General features: G+C 43.2%; 1 protein-coding gene across 1 annotated transcript; it reads left to right on the forward strand.

The window, feature by feature from the left end:
• The first annotated feature begins 251 nt into the window (after positions 1 to 251).
• On the forward strand, positions 252 to 19,384 carry arsb (arylsulfatase B). Its single transcript, XM_039650214.2, has 8 exons — positions 252 to 656; positions 5,665 to 5,851; positions 6,433 to 6,623; positions 8,847 to 9,054; positions 9,933 to 10,176; positions 12,535 to 12,605; positions 12,685 to 12,837; positions 18,767 to 19,384. Exons 1-8 carry the CDS (start codon positions 411 to 413, stop codon positions 19,018 to 19,020), a joined length of 1,554 nt encoding a protein of 517 aa, XP_039506148.2. The 5' UTR covers positions 252 to 410; the 3' UTR covers positions 19,021 to 19,384.
• The last annotated feature ends 2,615 nt before the right edge of the window (positions 19,385 to 21,999 follow it).

Here is a 21,999-nt window from a genome sequence, read left to right on the forward strand (position 1 = left end):
TGATGGTGTGAGATTTGAATTGAATGAAGTGAAACTCACATGGAATAAAGTTAATATCACTGCAGTAAGTGTATTTTTATTATTATTGTTTTTAGCATAAATATTTATTTAGAATCGATGTCAACGAATAAGAAAAGAAACGCTTAGTTAATGAATATGAAGTGCGGACGTCATGTAACTATTTAATATTCACGAGAACTCCGTCACCATTGGCAGGTTCTGAGGAAGAACGCGACGTCATCAGGAACCAACTGAATTTTCATGAGCTGAGACTTCTGTTTTTGTGGCTTCCAGCTGAAGCTGTATAGTTGAAGTAACTTAGTGTTTTATTGCTCCATTTTAATCAAATATGTGTGATTTTCCTTCAGCGTTTTGAGAGGAATCGGAGTGTGTGTGTTCGGCTGAAACTGATGCTGAGAATGAAACTCGGGCTGTGTTTTCTGCTGGTTTCTGTCAGTCGAGTCGCGGCCAAACCTCCGAATATCGTGTTTATTTTGGCGGATGATTTCGGCTGGAATGATGTGGGATATCACGGGTCTGAGATCAAAACTCCTCATCTGGACCGGCTGTCGGGTCAGGGGGTTCGGCTGGAGAATTATTATGTTCAGCCGCTTTGCACTCCATCCCGAAACCAGCTGATGACCGGCCGATACCAGGTCACTAATCAATCATTCATTAATAACTAATCAATTATGCTATCATATGCTCTGAGAAAATGTTGTGGTGTTGGTATCGGAGTTCTGAACTCAACTGACAAACAATTCATTCTCATTTCCTGAATTTGAATTTAAGGAAGTAGAGTTCAAAAGGAGTCAAGTTTATACAACTGTAGGCCTAGTTTTTATTCATGTAACGTTAACTTATTTAATTTTTCTGTAAAGCAAAATACATGTTTAACATGGACTTGTTTAAAGGAATAGTTCTCCCAAAAATTAGATTTTCTCATGATTTATTCACTCAAGTCATCCTGTAAAGGACTTAACGTTACTTCTTTCAATCAAAAAGAGTCAGAGTTGTAAAATAACCTGCTCTTCCCAGCTATAATGGGAGTGAATGGTGCCTGGCAGTGAGAGTGATAAAGCCCCCCCAAAATCAGTCCATCATAAAAGTAGTCCATACGCCTCCAGGGGTTAATAAATGTCTTATCAAGTGAAGAAAAATATCCATATTTATAAACTTTCGAAACTATAATCACTGGCTTCCATTGGCCGTGAGTCGAGTTCCGGTGGAAGAGTGACCTCTTACCCCACGCACGCATGACCTCTGACCCTACACATGACATATGATCAGAGCCCGTCTAACGGAGAGCTTTTTTTTATGCTTTATTGTGAACATCAAGTAGCATGTACATTGTAATTTCTCATACAACATATTTCACATGCCTCAACAAGAACAGAACATAAATAAAATAAAAATAAAATAATTAAAATAAAAAATAAAAAGAATGAGAGGGTACATAAATATCAGTTTACCAGCAGATATACATTATACATTTATCAATTCCAAAGCGTATTCTAATGCAATATAAATACATAGAGTATGTTTTTATATATCAGCAAGCATCATTAATTATATTTGTGAAACTATTATATATGTGAAATTATATTATGTGAAAATGTTCAAGGATGAGCATATATTAATCACTTTAATTGCTTGAGAGCCTTGGCACTTCCTATTAGCCCCATTGTGTATCATCCTGGTTGCAGTTCCATTAGAATTCCACTGGAGGTGATCGCGGGCGAGAGCAGAATGAATGGGAGTCTATGGGGCTAAACGGCTAAAAGTGTCTCTTTCACCAGCTTGTCGTTAAATTAACATAGATTTTATTGTTGATTCCGCAAGTTCAATATACATTATAGGCCAAAAGTCAAATGAACGAGTACTTATGTCCTTTTGATTTCTTACAGGTTAGGCCGTTGTTGGCCGGAACACGGTAGCATTCTGCTATTGAGTGACGTTAACTTATCACAGTTTTGAACGGATTTTTAGAACAGATAAGTGAACTTAAAAATTCAATTTTCAGCTGAGTGTATTATCTTAGCCCTCCCTTTTGAATGCAACTTTCAAATTACTTGACAAAAAATTACATCCCGAGAAAAGTGGATTTGTTGGGGTGAAACCCCATTGACTCCCATTCATTCTGCACTCGACCGCGAGCGCCCCCGCATGGACAGAGACGTGTTAGGGCCGGTTCACATATCACGTCTTTTGCGCGCTCAAGTTCGTTATTTTAAATGTAGACGCGCGGTATGCGCGCTCATAATGGAAGCGATGCGGTCGCGGTGAACCAACTCCGAACCAGCACCAGTTCCGAACCAGTTTTTTTTGGGTGGAAAAGGGGTAATAGAGAGCCTAAGTCCCTCCCCTTCTGGTCGACCACCATGGGACCTTATTTCAGAAAAATATTGTATGGTAGTCAATGGCGAGAGAAAACAAATATTTTGATCTGGTTTGAATTGTGCCCTGAATTACACATATGATGTTTGTCAATTTAAAAGATACATTTTAAAGTAAAGAAAGTCACCGTCTGATGTGAAATCGTTGAGTTATAAGACCGTTTTATACCTGGTAAGACCGTTTGATTGACGCATTTTGTGTCCAAGGATTCTAGATGGTTCTTGAAAATGATTGGCTGGAGTTTTTCGAGTCCTGCCCGTTCCACAGATGATTAAATTGCTTAATTTTCATTTCAGTGCTTCTAATTTACAGCCAGTATGGGTTAAGAATAGGATCAAGTTATTTAGAAAAAATGTTCAAAAAAGGAAATCACATACCCCACCTTTAACTTAAAAAAAATGAGGAAACCTGTTGCCTTAAAATTAAGTAAATAAACTCGAAAAAAAAGTAATGTGGAATTGTCAAAGTTCACGTAACTTCATTTTTTTCAATTAACCATTAAGTTTATTTACATTTAGTCATTTGTCCAAAGCAACTTACAAATGAAAAGCGAGTCGTCATGAAGGGGCAAAAACAACATAAGAAGAGCTCAAACACAAAAGTCAGACATTGCTCAGAGTCGCAGGGTTATAGGAAAAGGAACTATTTTTTAAAATAATTTTCAAGAGCCCAAGTGTTACGAACTGCTCTGGGACATGAAGATCCAAATGCAGCTTTATTCAAGAACAGTCGTATAGGCAGTATCAAGAATCAGCAGACAGGACAGTGGAGAATAAACAGAGGGAATCCAAGAAACAGGCAGAGGTCAGGGCAGGCAGCAATAATCAGAGTCCAAGAACAATCCAAAGCCGAAAACAGAAAAACAAACGCTCAGAAATGCAGACACACAGTACAAGACTTTTCAATAAGTGAGTGTGAACACCAGGTATTTATGGTGTGAACTAAACAAGATCATGAGAAACAGGTGAATGTGATGAGTGCTGATGAGTCCGGGCAGTGAGTTATGGGAAATGTAGTTTGTGAGTGAAACATGATCATCTGGTGTAGAGTGCCCTCTGCTGACTCTCGGGGGCTCTCCAGCTGGTGATCGTTACATAGCCACCCCCCCAGGCCACGGCGGCGAAGACCCCTCGGGTGGCCACGGAACAGGAGCAGGCATCCACCCAGGGACAGTCATCGGTTGCTCTGGAACAGACCCTGGCTCAGGACTAGGAACTGATACATGCTCAGAAACAGAAACGGACACAGGAACAAACACTGGCTCCGGCACAGGAACAGACACTGGTTCTGGCCCCAGAATAGACACTGGGTCAGGAACAGACACCAGCTCAGGAACAAACACTAGCTCAGGAACAAACTCTGGCTTGGAGACGGCCATCTTGTCTGTAGACATTGGCTCGGAGGCGGCCATCTTGTCCATAGACACTGGCTCTGTACAAGTGACGTGAAGCGTCTCTGGCTCGGCAGAAGTGACGTGAAGCGTCTCTGGCTCGGCAGAAGTGATGTGAAGCGTCTCTGGCTCGGCAGAAGTGACGTGAAGCGTCTCTGGCTCGGCAGAAGTGACGTGAAGCGTCTCTGGCTCGGCAGAAGTGACGTGAAGCCTCTCTGGCTCGGCAGAAGTGACCGGAATGGTCTCCGGAAACGCCCCCTCGGCCTTATCCTCAAAGCCCACAGAAAAGGATGACCCGCTAATCCTCAGGGTGAATTCAATATACTGACATAGTCCATCGAGGGGTATTATCAGGCATGAGATAATATAATACATCCTTAAGTCCATATCGGAAACTATCCTTTAAGACTGCATCGTCCAAGTCTACCCCATGGCAGAGCTCACAAAATTCTTCAGCGTATTCCTCTATTGATCGGTTACCTTGGCTGAGGCGGAAGAGACTGATTAGTAGGTCCATGGTGGATCTCGGTTCTTTCTTGGCTGCTGGATCTGAAGCGGCAAACAGTCGTATAGGCAGGGTCAAGAATCAGCAGACAGGACAATAGTGATGTTACGTATGACACTGAAGCTTCGATGCGCGTATCACATATGCGACACAATTTCTAGTGAAGCCCCGTATCGTGGTGTGTATTGGTTTTCCCAGAGTCACGTGATCGATGACAAACGAAGCCTCACTTTCTGTCCGATCACGTGCGAGTTTCGCTTTGGGTGTCAGAAGGCTCGAACTTTAACGAGTCAATGTTGCCTCAGTCTGGTTGATGGGTGTTTGAGGAGAGTGCTGTACTTTGAAGGTTAATAAATATAATTCATTAAATAACCAACATTTATTTTTCACTACTTAGTCTTATTTTTTGTTTTGTCTTTTTGTTTTTGTAAAATCTTTGCACTTAAGCTTATATCTTTGCACTTAAGCTTATATTATATACACTTTAATGGGAAAATGAATTTATCAAATGAACAAATCAAACACAAACATGTAAGGTTTTTATTTGTACACATAACATTGAAACTCTGTAGTGTGTTGTGGTTGCTTCATCTGCCAGAGCTTCTGGCTGCTTTATTTTAAATGCACCAGATGGCGCTGTTCTCGACACTCTCGAAGCTTTGAATCTTTTCCCGGAACAGTCAGGGGAAAGCCTCATTGCTTCATGAAGCTTCATTTCCCCATCCCTACAGGACAATGGAGAATAAACAGAGGGAATCCAAGAAACAGGCAGAGGTCAGGGCAGGCAGCAATAATCAGAGCCCAAGAACAATCCAAAGTCGAAAACAGACAAACAAAACACGGGAAACCGCTCAGAAATGCAGACACACAGTACAATAAGTGAGTGTGAACACAAGGTATTTATGGTGTGAACTAAACAAGATAATGAGAAACAGGTGAATGAGATGAGTACTGATGAGTCCGGGCAGTGAGTTATGGGAAATGTAGTTTGTGAGTGTGAAACATGATCATCTGGCGTTGAGTGCCCTCTCCTGACTCTTAGGGGCTCTCCAGCTGGTGATCGTTACACCAAGTGCTCACAGAAGAGAAGAGTTTTCTTTTGAATGCTGTCGGGGATTCTGCGTTCCGGATGATCCGGAGATCATTCCACCATCAAGGAACCAGGAATGAGAATATCCTGGAGAGTGATTTTTTTTAATATTTTATCTATTTTTTATATTATATTTTAAGACAATGGGTTTACAAAAAAAAAATTAGGTAAGTGAACTGAACACTTTTTACAGTGTTTTAATTTTACCGTAGAACCACCATGTGTTTTGTACCATGGGCGGGAATACCGTGATATATACTGTGTGTGTGTGTGTGTGTTCAGATTCACACAGGTCTGCAGCACGAGATCATCTGGCCCTGTCAGCCGTACTGTGTTCCTCTGGACGAGAAGCTTCTTCCTGAGCTCCTGCGGGATGCCGGCTACGCCACACACATGGTGGGAAAGTGGCATCTGGGAATGTTCCGGAAGGACTGTCTACCCACCCGGCGAGGCTTCCAGACCTTCTTCGGTAGGATCCCAGTCCCTGAGTGGCTGCGTTTACAACCTAATCATCCGCTAGTGATGGGACTGTCGGATCAATCTCAATCTCAAAAGAAGTAGTGTGATGATGTAGAAATAGCCTAATGATTTAGAAATAACTTGAAGATATAGAAATAGCGTAATTATGTAGTAGAAATAGTGTGATGATGTAGAAATAGCATAATGATGTAGAAAAAGCGTGTTACTAATAGCAAGTAGCTATTTCTACGTCATTAGGCTATTTCTACATCATTGCGCTATTTCTACATCATTGCGCTATTTCTACATCATGCTATTTCTTCATCATTACGCTATTTTGGTTTTCAATCTGATCAAGTGGTCACATGTTCTCTCGATGGGATTAGAAAAGAAATAAACACTCCTTTCAAGTGTAATGGAAAATGCCATTGGGATGGAGCTCAATCGGGTCGATTAAAGCATTTACATGAAGGATTATCAGTGCGATTGATCCGTCGATCCCATCACTAGTGGATGATTAGGTTGCATGTAAACCTAGCCACAGTGAAGCAGGCACAGATGCTTATGTTGCTCATGTGTGTGTCTGTGCAGGATACCTCACGGGTTCAGAGGATTATTTCACTCATCACAGATGTAGTCTGATCGCTCCTTTGAACGTGACGCGCTGCGCTCTGGACCTGCGGGACGGGGAGGACCCGGCCGTCGGTTACACGGGCCGATACTCCACAGAACTCTTCTCTCAGAAAGCCGAGGACATCATCACACGCCACGGGTCGGAGAAGGTACTCGATGTCTAATTTACCCACTCTAATGTCTAATTTACCCACTCTAATGTCTAGTTTACCCACTCTAATATCTAATTATCCCACTCTAATGTCTAGTTAACCCACTCTAATGTCTAGTTTACCGACTCTAATGTCTAGTTAACTCACTCTATTGTCTAATCCAGTGTTTCCCAACCCTGTTCCTGGCGGCACACCAACACTGCGTGTTTTCTTTGTCTCCCTTATCAAACACACCTGACTCAACCCATCAGCTCATAATCAGGTGGGTTAATGAGCTGATGGGTTGAATCGGGTGTGTTTGATTAGGGAGACAAAGAAAACACGCAGTGTTGGTGTGCCGCCAGGAACAGGGTTGGGAAACACTGGTCTAATCTACCCACTCTAATGTCTAATCTACCCACTCTAATGTCTAATCTACCCACTCTAATGTCTAGTTACCCCACTCTAATGTCTAGTTAACCCACTCTAATGTCTAGTTTACCCACTCTAATGTATAGTTAACCCACTCTAATGTCTAATCTACCCACTCTAATATCTAATTACCCCACTCTAATGTCTAGTTAACCCACTCTAATGTCTAGTTAACCCACTATAATGTCTAGTATACCCACTCTAATGTCTAGTTAACCCACTCTAATGTCTAATTTATCCACTCTAATGTCTAATCTACCCACTCTAATGTCTAGTTTACCCACTCTGTCTAATTTACCCACTCTGTCTAATTTACCCACTCTAATGTCTAATCTACCCAATCTGTCTAGTTTACCCACTCTAATGTCTAATCTACCCACTCTGTCTAATTTACCCACTCTAATGTCTAGTTTACCCACTCTAATGTCTAATTTACCCACTCTAATGTCTAGTTACCCCACTCTAATGTCTAGTTAACCCACTCTAATGTCTAGTTTACCCACTCTAATGTATAGTTAACCCACTCTAATGTATAGTTAACCCACTCTAATGTCTAATCTACCCACTCTAATATCTAATTACCCCACTCTAATGTCTAGTTAACCCACTATAATGTCTAGCTTACCCACTCTAATGTCTAGTTAACCCACTCTAATGTCTAATTTATCCACTCTAATGTCTAATCTACCCACTCTAATGTCTAGTTTACCCACTCTAATGTCTAGTTAACCCACTCTAATGTCTAATTTATCCACTCGAATGTCTAATCTACCCACTCTAATGTCTAGTTTACCCACTCTGTCTAATTTACCCACTCTGTCTAATTTACCCACTCTGTCTAATTTACCCACTCTAACGTCTAATCTACCCAATCTGTCTAGTTTACCCACTCTAATGTCTAATCTACCCACTCTGTCTAGTTTACCCACTCTGTCTAATTTACCCACTCTGTCTAATTTACCCACTCTAATGTCTAATCTACCCAATCTGTCTAGTTTACCCACTCTGTATAATTTACCCACTCTAATGTCTAATCTACCCACTCTAATGTCTAGTTTACCCACTCTAATGTCTAATTTACCCACTGTAATGTCTAGTTTACCCACTCTAATGTCTAATTTGCTACTCTAATGTTGTTCCGAACCTGTATTAATTTATTTCTTGTGTTGAACACATAATAAGATATTTTTAATAATGTTGCTAACCAAATGGTTGCTGGTCCCCGTTGACTATGTAAATCATGGTTACCCACATTCTTCAAAATAACTTTAATTTTCAACAGAAGAAATACATTTATTCAGGTTTAAAACAACGTGAGAGAGTAAATATAAATACACCAGTTGCTGAAAACATACAGCACTGTTTATTTAATTCGGAAATTATGTTGTGTATGTCATGGGTATCTTTGTTCTTATTTTTAATTATTTTTTATTTGGCCTTAATATCTGCCTATCTCTATTTTATTTTATATTTTTTGACCTTGTAAGGTTTTGTTTTTAAAATAGGGACATTAGTTTGGCTGTAATGCTCAGTCACTTGCAAAATAGTGAAAGCAACAAAAAAGAATCGTGAAAAAAATTGTGATTTTGTTTTGCCAGATCGCCCACTTCTAATCTGATAGGACATGTTCGTACTAAGAGATAAAATGCTTATTTTATTGTTGCTCTTGCCCTTCCCTGCTCATGTGGTACTAATATGATTTGTGGAGGTCTTGAAAAGCCCTACATTTTATTTTAAAACTGCTTTCAGAAATGTGAAATGCATCTCTGGTTTCTGTGAATAATGAGGTTTCCTCCTCCTGTGTGGCAGCCGTTGTTCCTCTATTTGGCGCTGCAGGCAGTTCACGCGCCCCTCCAGGTGCCTGAGCGCTACGTCGCCCCCTACAGTTTCATCAAGGATGCGCGCCGGCGCAAGTACGCAGGCATGGTGTCGGCGATGGATGAAGCCGTCGGGAACATAAGCCGAGCTCTTCAGGACTCTGGGCTGTGGAACAACACCGTTCTCATCTTCTCCACAGGTACATACATGTGAAAGGAATAACTGACGACGTTGAAATATTATAATAATAAGGCACACTCAGAGCAAGTAACGTTAAATTGAGCCACTGATTGCAGACTAATGCAGTTATTAAAAAGAGAGATTGCAATAATGAGACAGAAAAGCATGTGCATTAATAATATTTTATTTATTTATTAATTAATTTGTTTTAATTAATTTGTTTTTTTCCCATTATTGACAGTAGGCTTGCCTAATAAATTAAACACAGAGCCATTTTAACAAGTAGGCCTATCATTATTTATTTATTTGTTATATTATCTGCAATAATAACAAAACCCTTGCGTGCAGCAGGACTATCAATTTATTTATATATTCAGTTCTTCAATTTATCAATTTATTTATATATTCAATGTTCTATTATTATAGATAGGACTATATACTTTATTTATTAAAATTAAACTGCATGTTTTCATTGACTGTGAAGTTAGACATCGAAAATGTCAGATCAAGCGCATGGTTTTTCTTATTATGAATTGTATCATATTTTTCCTTATCACAGTCACTACGCGCAGTGATATGAAACTGTACTGCGGTTAAGACCTGCCGGAACTACCTTAGCCGTACGTTTCCCTGAAAATACTTGCATACCTTAGAAAGTTTGTCAACCAATCAGATTCAAGTATTCAACAGCCACAAATCTAAATGTATACAGCAGCGTTACAGGGAGTCACACTTCTATAATAGCTAACAATATAACAAAACAGTGTTTCTTATGACATTTTACTCATCTTGTAAGAAAAGTAATAAAAGCATTTTTTGCAGTGTAAGCAAGTGTCATGAGTAAGTAAGTGTTGTGATCAGTCCATAAGGTGGTGCTGTTTCCTCTGTGTTGGGCAGATAATGGTGGCCAAACCCTGACGGGGGGGAATAACTGGCCTCTGCGTGGCAGGAAGTGGACACTCTGGGAGGGCGGAGTCAGGGGCGTGGGCTTTGTGACCGGGCCAATGATAGAGCAGCCAGGAAGTGTCAGTCGAGGGCTCATCCATGTCTCTGATTGGCTGCCTACGATCGTGGGTCTGGCTGGGGCATCGACCAATGGCACCAAACCTCTGGACGGCTTCAATGTGTGGGACACAATCAGGTGACTGTGAACATCATCATCAATATTTCCACACTTTGGTGCTATTTTGATGGCTGTTGACAATTTGAACAGTATTGACATATGTCTGATCAGTAGAGGATCAAATGATGATTTCCACACCAGGGAACAAATGACTCAAAATAAAGGGTTTGTCTAAACACCTGCCAGTGACAAAGCATTGCAAATAACCGTAATTCAGAGGAAATACCAGATTATTTATTCTGATTTCATTGTTTTAAGCACAAACTCACTTCATTTTGATAGTTTTTTTTTTTATAAAACAAGACTTCATTTCTTGAGTCATTCTGCTTCTCCTGTTGATGCCTCTTGATGTAAGAATGTTTAGATATTTTATTTAAGTAAAGTCAGTCATGATGATCAGTTGAGCTCTGGGTTTAATCGAGATGTGTAATTGAGATTTCAATGTCGCTTTTGTTTCGTTAAGAGATTCAAATGTTGGTTTTTGTTGCGTTTGTGTCATTAAGAGTTTTAAATGTCGGTCAGTTTTGTTTCAGATTTAAATGTCAGTCCCTTTTGTATCTTTAAGAGATTTAAATGTCATCTGTTTTTGTTTTGTTTGTATCATTTAGAGATTTAAATGTCAGTCGCTTTTGTTTCGTTAAGAGATTTAAATGTTGTTCACTTTTGTTTTGTTTAGAGATTTTAAATGACAGTCGCTTTTGTTTCGTTAAGAGATTAAAATGTCGGTCAGTTTTGTTTTGTTAAGAGATTTAAATGTCGGTCAGTTTTGTTTCATTTAGAGATTCAAATGTCATTCGCTTGGTTTTGTTTCATTAAGAGATTTAAATGTCAGTCGTTTTTGTTTCATTAAGAGATTTAAATGTCGATCATTTTGTTTTCTTTAAGAGATTTAAATGTCGGTCACTTGTTTCGTTTAGAGATTTAAATGTCGGTCACTTTTGTTTCATTAAGAGATTTAAATGTCAGTCTGTTTTGTTTCATTAAGAGATTTAAATGTCATCTGTTTTTGTTTTGTTTATCATTTAGAGATTTAAGTGTCAGTCGCTTTTGTTTCGTAAAGAGATTTAAATGTTGTTCACTTTTGTTTTGTTTAGAGATTTAAATGTTGTTCACTTTTGTTTTGTTTAGAGATTTAAAAATGACAGTGGCTTACGTTTCGTTAAGAGATTAAAATGTCAGTCAGTTTTGTTTTGTTAAGAGATTTAAATGTCGGTCGGCTTTGTTTCATTTAGAGATTTAGATGTCATTCGCTTGGTTTTGTTTCATTAAGAGATTTAAATGTCAGTTGTTTTTGTTTCATTAAGAGTTTTCTTCGATCAGTTTTGTTTTCTTTAAGAGATTTAAATGTCGGTCATTGTTTCGTTTAGAGATTTATATGTCGGTCACTTTTGTTTCATTAAGAGATTTAAATGTCGGTCTGTTTTGTTTCATTAAGAGATTTAAATGTCATTCACTTTTGTTTAGTTAAGAGATTTAAATGTCGGTCAGTTTTATTTTGTTAATGTCAATCACTTTTGTTTCAGTAAGAGATTTAAATGTCAGTCTGTTTTGTTTCGTTAAAGGTTCTCTAAGCGATCCTGGGTGTTGACGTTCGGAATATTTTCAAACAAATCGGAGGCTAGCTAGACCCTCCCTCCTCCGCATCTCATCTCCTTCCCCTCCCTTCCGTGCTTCCTGAAATAATTGTGAACGTGCATAGTTCTAGCTAATTATATCCTTGTGTGGGTTTGGCAAACATAAGCGTCAATTTAGAAGAAAAAAACAAAACAATTTAACGTTACCCACCTGTCCAGCAAAAACAGAACAACCTGAATGTCGGACTGGAAGCCCTTCTGCCGCCGGAGTTCTCGCCATCGTTCAAAAGCTTTGCTAACGATGTAAATTCGGAACTTCGCACGGTCTTTATCCGACTCCTTCTTCTTTTTAATTTGTTCTTCAGAACGACGTCTCTTTGGTCGTGTTTCAGCCATTTTTCAAACTTCCCTCTGATGCTGCTTCTCTGAGTCTCTCCTTCACACACACACCCCCTTCATGTGCACGCGCACTAACCCCCCAGACCCACCCTCAAATACTTCTTGCCAGTGATTGGCTGGAACACTGTTTGTTAGGTTTCGTGGTCCGGGTAAGACATGATTGTTTTTGTTGCCGTTTGTGGAGCCTGTGGTGTCTACAGAGACTGCGCTTTTTTACAGTGTGTTTAGGGGACAGGCAGCTAGCCGATAGTGAGGAGACGTTTGATGTATGTGACAAAAAATGTTTTGGCCCCACATCGCTTAGAGAACCTTTAAGAGATTTAAATGGCAGTCAATTTTGTTTTCTTAAGAGATTTAAATGTCAGGTTTAATGGAAGTGTGTGTGTGTGTGTGCTTGTTTCAGTCGTGGTCAAGCTTCTCCTCGGGTTGAGCTTCTGCACAACATCGACCCGTTGTTCGTGGACGACTCGCCATGTGAGTGAAAGACCGGTTTACACTAAGACTAGAACCAGGTTTTACTCCCGATCACACATGAGCTGTGTGTCTCTTTTAGGTCCAGGTGATGATGTATCGGGGGAGTTCCTGCAGGACTCTTTACACTCGTCAGCATCTCGACCCGTCGCATCCGGGTCGCGTTTAGAGTTTAATATCTCGGTTCATGCCGCCATTCGCTACAAGAACTGGAAGCTTCTGACGGGTTATCCAGGTAAAGTCATCATGAAAGGAAAGTTGTGCTGTTAAAGGATATAAGGTGGACATATCGACATGCAGCAGGAATCGTATTTCATGACATTTATATGAGCCTGATTTCCACGCCGGGGAAATACATAAAGCAAATTTGCCTGTGATTGCTTTATATAAATACAATATATGTTTAAATCCATGTGATCACTTATATCAATATTATAAATATCATCATATCGTCCAGCCCTAAAGTTTGTGTAGTTTCTTGTCAGTTTTATTTAAAAACATCTAGTTATGCAGAATATATGATGTTAAATATTTAATTAATGAGTTGACTATACAATAACAATACAATAGTGTTCTCAGTGTTTCTGCCTCTCAGTGTTTCTGCCTTTAGTGGTTTTGCCTCTCAGTTCTAGTAGAAAGATAGTCTGACCCCATTATAGGATCGAAAAGCCAGGAGAAACATTTGCAGAAAGACGATGTAGCCCACCATTGTAATTGTTATGCTTAAAGTTGTCGCAAGCATTTCAGGGTAAGTGTGTGTCAGTTTCAGGAAAAGCGTCAGTTTCAGTTTCAGCGTTTCAGGGAAAGCGTCACATATGGTGACGTACACAGTGACGTAACGACGTCATTCGCTGGGCTCTCTAGTCAGTGGAAAAACAAACAGGTTCTGAGAAGGGTTTGAAGGAAGTTGAACCAACTTTGAACCAGCACCAGTTCCGAACCAGTTTCTGCCGCTCAGTGATTCTGCCCCTCAGTGTCTCTGCCGCTCAGTGTTTCTGCCGCTCAGTGTCTTTTCTGCTCAATGTCTCTGCCTCTCAGTGTTTCTTCCTCTCAGTGTTTCTGCCCCTCGGTGTCTCTGCCGCTCAATGTTTCTGCCGATCAGTGTATCTGCCTCTCAGTGTTTCTGCCTCTCATTGTCTCTGCCACTCAGTGTTTCTTCCTCTCAGTGTTTCTGCCCCTCGGTGTTTCTGCCTCTCAGTGTTTTTGCCCTTCATTGTTTCTGCCTCTCAGTGTTTCTGTCCCTCAGTGTTTCGGCCTCTCAGTGTTTCTGCCGCTCAGTGTTTCTGCCTCTCAGTGTTTTTGCCCTTCATTGTTTCTGCCTCTCAGTGTTTCTGCTGCTCATAGACCTTATTCAGAGCAGCGCCACAACAGGTATGAAAGTGAGGGATAGACTTACCGTTTTTTCAATGGCATCCGCTGTAAAAAGCTGAGTAAAGCAGCTAGATTACTTACAATTTTCCACAGCTTACATTGTCGGGAGTTTTTTGTCAACTGACATTTCTTGGAAAGATATTTTTCCAGTGTTTCATGAGCAGAACAATCCGAAAACACATTAAATAACAGTAAAGCCCATTGAAGAGATGCAAGTCTATCCCTCACACTCACAGCCTCGCTTTCATTCTCATTAAAAATCAAAGATGGGGCTGCCGTGAATAAGGCGTATTGTTTCTGCTGCTCCGTGTTTCTGCTGCTCTGTTTCTGTCTCTCAGTGTTTCTGCCCCTCAGTGTTTTGGCCTCGCAGTGTTTCTGCCCATCAGTGTTTCGTCCTCTCAGTGTTTCTGCCCCTCAGTGTTTCTGCCCCTCAGTGTTTCCGTCCCTCAGTGTTTCTACAACTCAGTGTCTCTGCCACTCAGTGTTTCTTCCTCTCAGTGTTTCTGCCCCTCAGTGTTTCGGCCTCTCAGTGTTTCTTCCTCTCAGTGTTTCGGCCTTTCAGTGTTTCTGCCCATCAGTGTTTCGTCCTCTCAGTGTTTCTGCCTCTCAGTGTTTCGTCCTCTCAGTGTTTCTGCCTCTCAGTGTTTCTGCCTCTCAGTATTCCTGCCGCTCAGTGTTTCTGCCCCTCAGTGTTTTGGCCTCTCAGTGTTTCTGCCCCTCAGTGTTTCGTCTTCTCAGTGTTTCTGCCCCTCAGTGTTTCTGCCCCTCAGTGTTTTGGCCTCTCAGTGTTTCTGCCGCTCAGTGTTTCTGCCGCTCAGTGTTTCTGCCTCTCAGTGTTTCTGCCCCTCAGTGTTTTGGCCTCTCAGTGTTTCTGCCCCTCAGTGTTTCTGCCCCTCAGTGTTTTGGCCTCTCAGTGTTTCTGCCCCTCAGTGTTTCTGACCCTCAGTGTTTCTGCCGCTCAGTGTTTCTGCCTCTCAGTGTTTCTGCCCCTCAGTGTTTCGGCCTCTCAGTGTTTCTACCCCTCAGTGTTTCGTCTTCTCAGTGTTTCTGCCCCTCAGTGTTTCTGCCCCTCAGTGTTTCTGCCCCTCAGTGTTTCTGCCCCTCAGTGTTTCGTCTTCTCAGTGTTTCTGCCCCTCAGTGTTTCTGCCCCTCAGTGTTTCTGCCGCTCAGTGTTTCTGCCTCTCAGTGTTTCTGCCCCTCAGTGTTTTGGCCTCTCAGTGTTTCTGCCCCTCAGTGTTTCGTCTTCTCAGTGTTTCTGCCCCTCAGTGTTTCTGCCCCTCAGTGTTTTGGCCTCTCAGTGTTTCTGCCGCTCAGTGTTTCTGCCGCTCAGTGTTTCTGCCCCTCAGTGTTTTGGCCTCTCAGTGTTTCTGCCCCTCAGTGTTTCTGCCCCTCAGTGTTTTGGCCTCTCAGTGTTTCTGCCCCTCAGTGTTTCTGACCCTCAGTGTTTCTGACGCTCAGTGTTTCTGCCTCTCAGTGTTTCTGCCCCTCAGTGTTTCGGCCTCTCAGTGTTTCTGCCCCTCAGTGTTTCGTCTTCTCAGTGTTTCTGCCCCTCAGTGTTTCTGCCCCTCAGTGTTTCTGCCCCTCAGTGTTTCTGCCCCTCAGTGTTTCGTCTTCTCAGTGTTTCTGCCCCTCAGTGTTTCTGCCCCTCAGTGTTTCTGCCGCTCAGTGTTTCTGCCTCTCAGTGTTTCTGCCCCTCAGTGTTTCGGCCTCTCATTGTTTCTGCCCATCAGTGTTTCGTCCTCTCAGTGTTTCTGCCTCTCAGTGTTTCTGCCTCTCAGTGTTTCTGCCGCTCAGTGTTTCTGCCTCTCAGTGTTTCTGCCCCTCAGTGTTTCGGCCTCTCATTGTTTCTGCCCATCAGTGTTTCGTCCTCTCAGTGTTTCTGCCCCTCAGTGTTTCTGCCTCTCAGTGTTTCTGCCTCTCAGTGTTTCTGCCCCTCAGTGTTTCGGCCTCTCAGTGTTTCGTCTTCTCAGTGTTTCTGCCCCTCAGTGTTTCTGCCCCTCAGTGTTTTGGCCTCTCAGTGTTTCTGCCGCTCAGTGTTTCTGCCGCTCAGTGTTTCTGCCTCTCAGTGTTTCGGCCTCTCATTGTTTCTGCCCATCAGTGTTTCGTCCTCTCAGTGTTTCTGCCTCTCAGTGTTTCTGCCTCTCAGTGTTTCTGCCGCTCAGTGTTTCTGCCTCTCAGTGTTTCTGCCCCTCAGTGTTTCGGCCTCTCATTGTTTCTGCCCATCAGTGTTTCGTCCTCTCAGTGTTTCTGCCCCTCAGTGTTTCTGCCTCTCAGTGTTTCTGCCTCTCAGTGTTTCTGCCCCTCAGTGTTTCGGCCCCTCAGTGTTTCTGCCCCTCAGTGTTTCTGCCCCTCAGTGTTTTGGCCTCTCAGTGTTTCTGCCGCTCAGTGTTTCTGCCGCTCAGTGTTTCTGCCTCTCAGTGTTTCTGCCCCTCAGTGTTTTGGCCTCTCAGTGTTTCTGCCCCTCAGTGTTTCGTCTTCTCAGTGTTTCTGCCCCTCAGTGTTTCTGCCCCTCAGTGTTTTGGCCTCTCAGTGTTTCTGCCGCTCAGTGTTTCTGCCGCTCAGTGTTTCTGCCGCTCAGTGTTTCTGCCCCTCAGTGTTTTGGCCTCTCAGTGTTTCTGCCCCTCAGTGTTTCTGCCCCTCAGTGTTTTGGCCTCTCAGTGTTTCTGCCCCTCAGTGTTTCTGACCCTCAGTGTTTCTGACGCTCAGTGTTTCTGCCTCTCAGTGTTTCTGCCCCTCAGTGTTTCGGCCTCTCAGTGTTTCTGCCCCTCAGTGTTTCGTCTTCTCAGTGTTTCTGCCCCTCAGTGTTTCTGCCCCTCAGTGTTTCTGCCCCTCAGTGTTTCTGCCCCTCAGTGTTTCGTCTTCTCAGTGTTTCTGCCCCTCAGTGTTTCTGCCCCTCAGTGTTTCTGCCGCTCAGTGTTTCTGCCTCTCAGTGTTTCTGCCCCTCAGTGTTTCGGCCTCTCATTGTTTCTGCCCATCAGTGTTTCGTCCTCTCAGTGTTTCTGCCTCTCAGTGTTTCTGCCTCTCAGTGTTTCTGCCGCTCAGTGTTTCTGCCTCTCAGTTTTTCTGCCCCTCAGTGTTTCGGCCTCTCATTGTTTCTGCCCATCAGTGTTTCGTCCTCTCAGTGTTTCTGCCCCTCAGTGTTTCTGCCTCTCAGTGTTTCTGCCTCTCAGTGTTTCTGCCCCTCAGTGTTTCGGCCTCTCAGTGTTTCGTCTTCTCAGTGTTTCTGCCCCTCAGTGTTTCTGCCCCTCAGTGTTTTGGCCTCTCAGTGTTTCTGCCGCTCAGTGTTTCTGCCGCTCAGTGTTTCTGCCTCTCAGTGTTTCTGCCCCTCAGTGTTTCGGCCCCTCAGTGTTTCTGCCTCTCAGTGTTTCTGCCCCTCAGTGTTTCTGCCCCTCAGTGTTTCTGCCCCTCAGTGTTTCTGACCCTCAGTGTTTCTGCCGCTCAGTGTTTCTGCCTCTCAGTGTTTCTGCCCCTCAGTGTTTCGGCCTCTCAGTGTTTCTGCCCCTCAGTGTTTCGTCTTCTCAGTGTTTCTGCCCCTCAGTGTTTCTGCCCCTCAGTGTTTCTGCCGCTCAGTGTTTCTGCCTCTCAGTGTTTCTGCCCCTCAGTGTTTCGGCCTCTCAGTGTTTCTGCCCCTCAGTGTTTCGGCCTCTCATTGTTTCTGCCCATCAGTGTTTCGTCCTCTCAGTGTTTCTGCCCCTCAGTGTTTCTGCCCCTCAGTGTTTCTGCCTCTCAGTGTTTCTGCCTCTCAGTGTTTCTGCCTCTCAGTGTTTCTGCCCCTCAGTGTTTCGGCCTCTCAGTGTTTCTGCCCCTCAGTGTTTCGGCCTCTCAGTGTTTCTGCCCATCAGTGTTTCGTCCTCTCAGTGTTTCTGCCCCTCAGTGTTTCTGCCTCTCAGTGTTTCTGCCTCTCAGTGTTTCTGCCCCTCAGTGTTTCTGCCTCTCAGTGTTTCTGCCCCTCAGTGTTTTGGCCTCTCAGTGTTTCTGCCCCTCAGTGTTTCGTCTTTTAAGTGTTTCTGCCCCTCAGTGTTTCAGCTGCTCAGTGTTTCTGCCTCTCAGTGTTTCTGCCGCTCAGTGTTTCTGCCCCTCAGTGTTTTGCCTCTCAGTGTTTCTACCACTCAGTGTTTCTGCCGCTCAGAGTTTCTGCCCCTCAGTGTTTCGGCCCCTCAGTGTTTCTGTCTCTCAGTGTTTCTGCCCCTCAGTGTTTCTGCCTCTCAGTGTTTTGGCCTTTCAGTGTTTCTGCCGCTCAGTGTTTCTGCCGCTCAGTGTTTCTGCCTCTCAGTGTTTCGGCCTCTTAGTGTTTCAGCCTCTCAGTGTTTCTGCCTCTCAGTGTTTCTGTCCCTCAGTGTTTCGGCCTCTCAGTGTTTCTGCCTCTCAGCATTTCTGACTCTCAGCGTTTCTGCCGCTCAGTGTTTCTGCCTCTCAGTGGTTCTGCCGCTCATTGTTTCTGCCTCTCATTGTTTCTGCCGCTCCGTGTTTCTGCCGCTCAGTGTTTCTGCCGCTCAGTGATTCTGCCTCTCAATGTTTCAACCTCTCTAGTGTTTCTGCCACTCATTGTTTCTGCCGCCAGTGTTTCTGCCGCTCAGTGTTTCTGTCCCTCAGTGTTTCTGCCGCTCAGTGTTTCCTTATCGATATTCACGGGGATACTACTCAGGAATCAAAGTTTACATACATAGCCAAAATGTTTTGTGGGTTTCCTTCTGGTTGTCCTCTGTGGTGGTTTCCTTCTGGTTGTCCTCTGTGGTTTCCTTCAGGTTGTCCTCTGTGGTTTCCTTCAGGTTGACCTCTTTGGTTTCCTTCAGGTTGTCCTCTGTGGTTCGCGCCCCCTGCTGGTCATGTGCTGAAGGCGTCGGAGCCGCTGAAGCCGGTGATGCTGTTTAACATCGAGACAGATCCCGAGGAGCGAGTGGAGGTTTCCCATCAGCGCCCGGAGCTTGTGGCGTTCCTGCTTCGGCGCTTACAGGAGTACCAGAACCAGGCCCGACCCATCGACTTCCCCCCCGATGACCCCCGCTGTGACCCCGGGGCCGCTGGAGCCTGGGGACCCTGGCAATGAAGAGGAGGAGAAGGAATGCGTGTGTGTGTGTCTGTTTGGGCTCATGTGAGTTTAAGTATCTGGCTGTGATGGTATGTTCATTTATTCTAAGCAAAAACCATATGACTATTCTGAAGTCTGATTCTGTCTGATTCTCGACTGAAGCTTGTGTTTCCCATCATGCATCAGTTCTTATGTGTGTTTTAACTATTCAGCGCTGGATGAGAAACACTGATTCTCACACACATCATATGCAGTTTATATGCATATCATATTTACATTTATATGCAATCATTTTAACCCTATGAAAATCATAAGAAAATATATATTTTTTAAATGGAACATTGATTAAACCATTCGACGAAACAATAAAAAAAATCTAAAAACAAATAGTTTGCAAATGTGCTTTTTTATTGAGTGTCATATTTGATGCATCTAGTCTGATATAGTGAAAAATGGACGAAAAACAGTTTTATTCAGAAAAAAAATGAAAAAAGTTAGATTGTAATGTAAATCGATGAGATCTTTATAGCAGGTACGTACATAAAATGCATATAAATATTATTTGTCACTCTATATCTGCCAATAAGATGTCTTAGTAAGATGATATTTCAAATTTTTTATATTTATCAGTCTGAACCAGGATAAGATCTTGTGCTCCACTGTAGAGATGGAGAACAGACCATTGGTGAAGAGGAGATGGGGACAGAAACAGCTGCTCACTTCCTGTAATCGGACCCACCCCCTCCTCTTCACTCCTTGTAATGGTACCAGCCCCCTCCTCAGCACTTCCTGTAATCGCACCCACCCTCTCCTCTGCACTTCCTGTTATAGGACCCATCCCCTCCTCAGCACTCACTGTAATCAGACCCGCCCCCTCCACTGCACTTCCTGTAATCAGGGCCATCCCCTCCTCTGCACTTCCTGTAATGGGACCCGCCCCCTCCTCTGCACTTCCTGTAATCGGACCCACCGCCTCCTCTGCACTTCCTGTAATCGGACCCACCTCCTCCTCTGCACTTCCTGTAATGGGACCCGCCCCCTCCTCTGCACTTTCTGTAATCGGACCCACCGCCTCCTCTGCACTTCCTGTAATCAGACCCACCTCCTCCTCTGCACTTCCTGTAATTACACACACCCTCCTCTGCACTTCCTGTAATGGGACCCGCCCCCTCCTCTGCACTTCGTGTTATAGGACCCATCCCCTCCTCACTTCCTGTAATCAGACCCGCCCCCTCCGCTGCACTTCCTGTAATCAGAGCCGCCCCCTCCTCTGCACTTCCTGTAATAAGGGCCGCCCCCTCCTCTGCACTTCCTGTTATAAGACCCATCCCCTCCTCAGCACTTCCTGTAATGGTACCTTCCCCCTCCTCTGCACTTCCTGTTATAGGACCCATCCCCTCCTCACTTCCTGTAATCAGACCCACCCCTTTCGCTGCACTTCCTGTAATCAGGGCCGCCCCCTCCTCTGCACTTCCTGTTATAGGACCCATCCCCTACTCAGCACTTCCTGTAATCTGACCCACCCCATCCTCTGCACTTCCTGTAATTGGACCCGCCCCCTCCTCTGCACTTCCTGTAATCAGACCCGTCCCCTCCTCTGCACTCCCTTTAATAGTACCCTCCCCCTACTCTACACTTCCTGTAATAGGACTCGACCCTCCTCTGCACTTTCTGTATTAGGACCCACCCCCCCTCGTCTACACTTCGTGTAATTGGACCTGCCCCCTCCTCTGCACTTCCTGTAATCGGACCCGCCCCCTCCTCTGCACTTCCTGTAATCAGTGTGTGTGTGTGTGTGTAAGTTTGATTGTGTGTGTGTGTGTGTCTGTGTGTATATATGTCACGCTTGTGTTCCTGTTGTGACAATACACTTCCATCTTTTATTAAGCATCAAATAAATGTGATTATAAAGTGGGTTTGTGTATAAAATAATAGTTCAGATGAACGGCGCAGATTGCGAAACGCAATATATAGTCTAAAAACTGATGTTGTGGTGAATGTGAACAGACTCCAGATGTGATTGATGACCTCATGACCTCACATTTCTCTTCATCTTGTCCGGCGACACACACACACAAGCTGCTGCTGAAAATAGAGCAGGTTTTGTGTCTCGCTCTCAGATGAAGGTGGTAATTATGTGTGATTTGACAGAGGAACTCTGGTATACGCTGGAGGTGTTTGTCTAAACGCTGAGACGCAGCTGACGGCACAATCTGGTGTGTGTGTGTCAGAGAGAGAGTGCGTGAGTGTGTGTGTGTGTTTCACGTGAGTGCTGTGGGTCACGAGTGTGCGACAGAAACAGTTGTGTGTGTTGTGTGCCGTCAGTTACAGACAATGAGGAGAAATGGAAAATATGATCATCCTCTGACAGCTGTTACACACATCACACACACACTCTGCCTCAGTTACTGTAAATCAGACTTTAGCAGCTAAATCACGCTGTGTAGCACTAGCAGTTTCATCAGCCGAACCCCTTAGATGTCGAATATTTACCAGAGATTTTCCTTTTTGTTAATTTGTAAATTGTTAATATCAACCCAATTGTGTGTTCACTGTTCTCTGATGTCAATAATAATAATCATTATTATTAGTAGTAGAAGTAGTACTATGTTTTAACTGATAAGTAATAAATTAAAATTGTAATGTAATTTTTTTTATATTTGATGATTACAATGACATACAGAATGACACATTCAAATATACACAGGTCTGAATAAATATTAAAAAAGAAATATATTACTTCTGTAAATTAACATTTTAATGTAAAACAAAACAATGACAATTTAATGTTAAATAATATAATGATAATTATGAAAATGAAATGGCTGTATGGTTCACTCTGAAACACGCAGTGCATCAGACTTTAAAAATGTAAATCAAATATTAAGTAGAGCTGCTATTAAAATTACATATCAAATTAAATTGCATGCATTACACAGATCTATTTTGTGATTATCATGCAGCCCTATTTATTTATTTTAATTTTACATTGAATAT

This window comes from Pimephales promelas, chromosome 19 (assembly GCF_988280905.1).
Source record: "Pimephales promelas chromosome 19, fPimPro1.hap1.1, whole genome shotgun sequence".
Classification (NCBI taxonomy): domain Eukaryota; kingdom Metazoa; phylum Chordata; class Actinopteri; order Cypriniformes; family Leuciscidae; genus Pimephales; species Pimephales promelas.

Coding starts and splice junctions, on each gene's coding strand:
- arsb (XM_039650214.2), top strand. CDS start 411: ATGCTGAGAATGAAACTCGGGCTGTGTTTTCTGCTGGTTTCTGTCAGT. Junction 5,852..6,432: donor AGGCTTCCAGACCTTCTTCG/GTAGGATCCCAG, acceptor GTGTCTGTGCAG/GATACCTCACGGGTTCAGAG. Junction 9,055..9,932: donor CGTTCTCATCTTCTCCACAG/GTACATACATGT, acceptor TGTGTTGGGCAG/ATAATGGTGGCCAAACCCTG.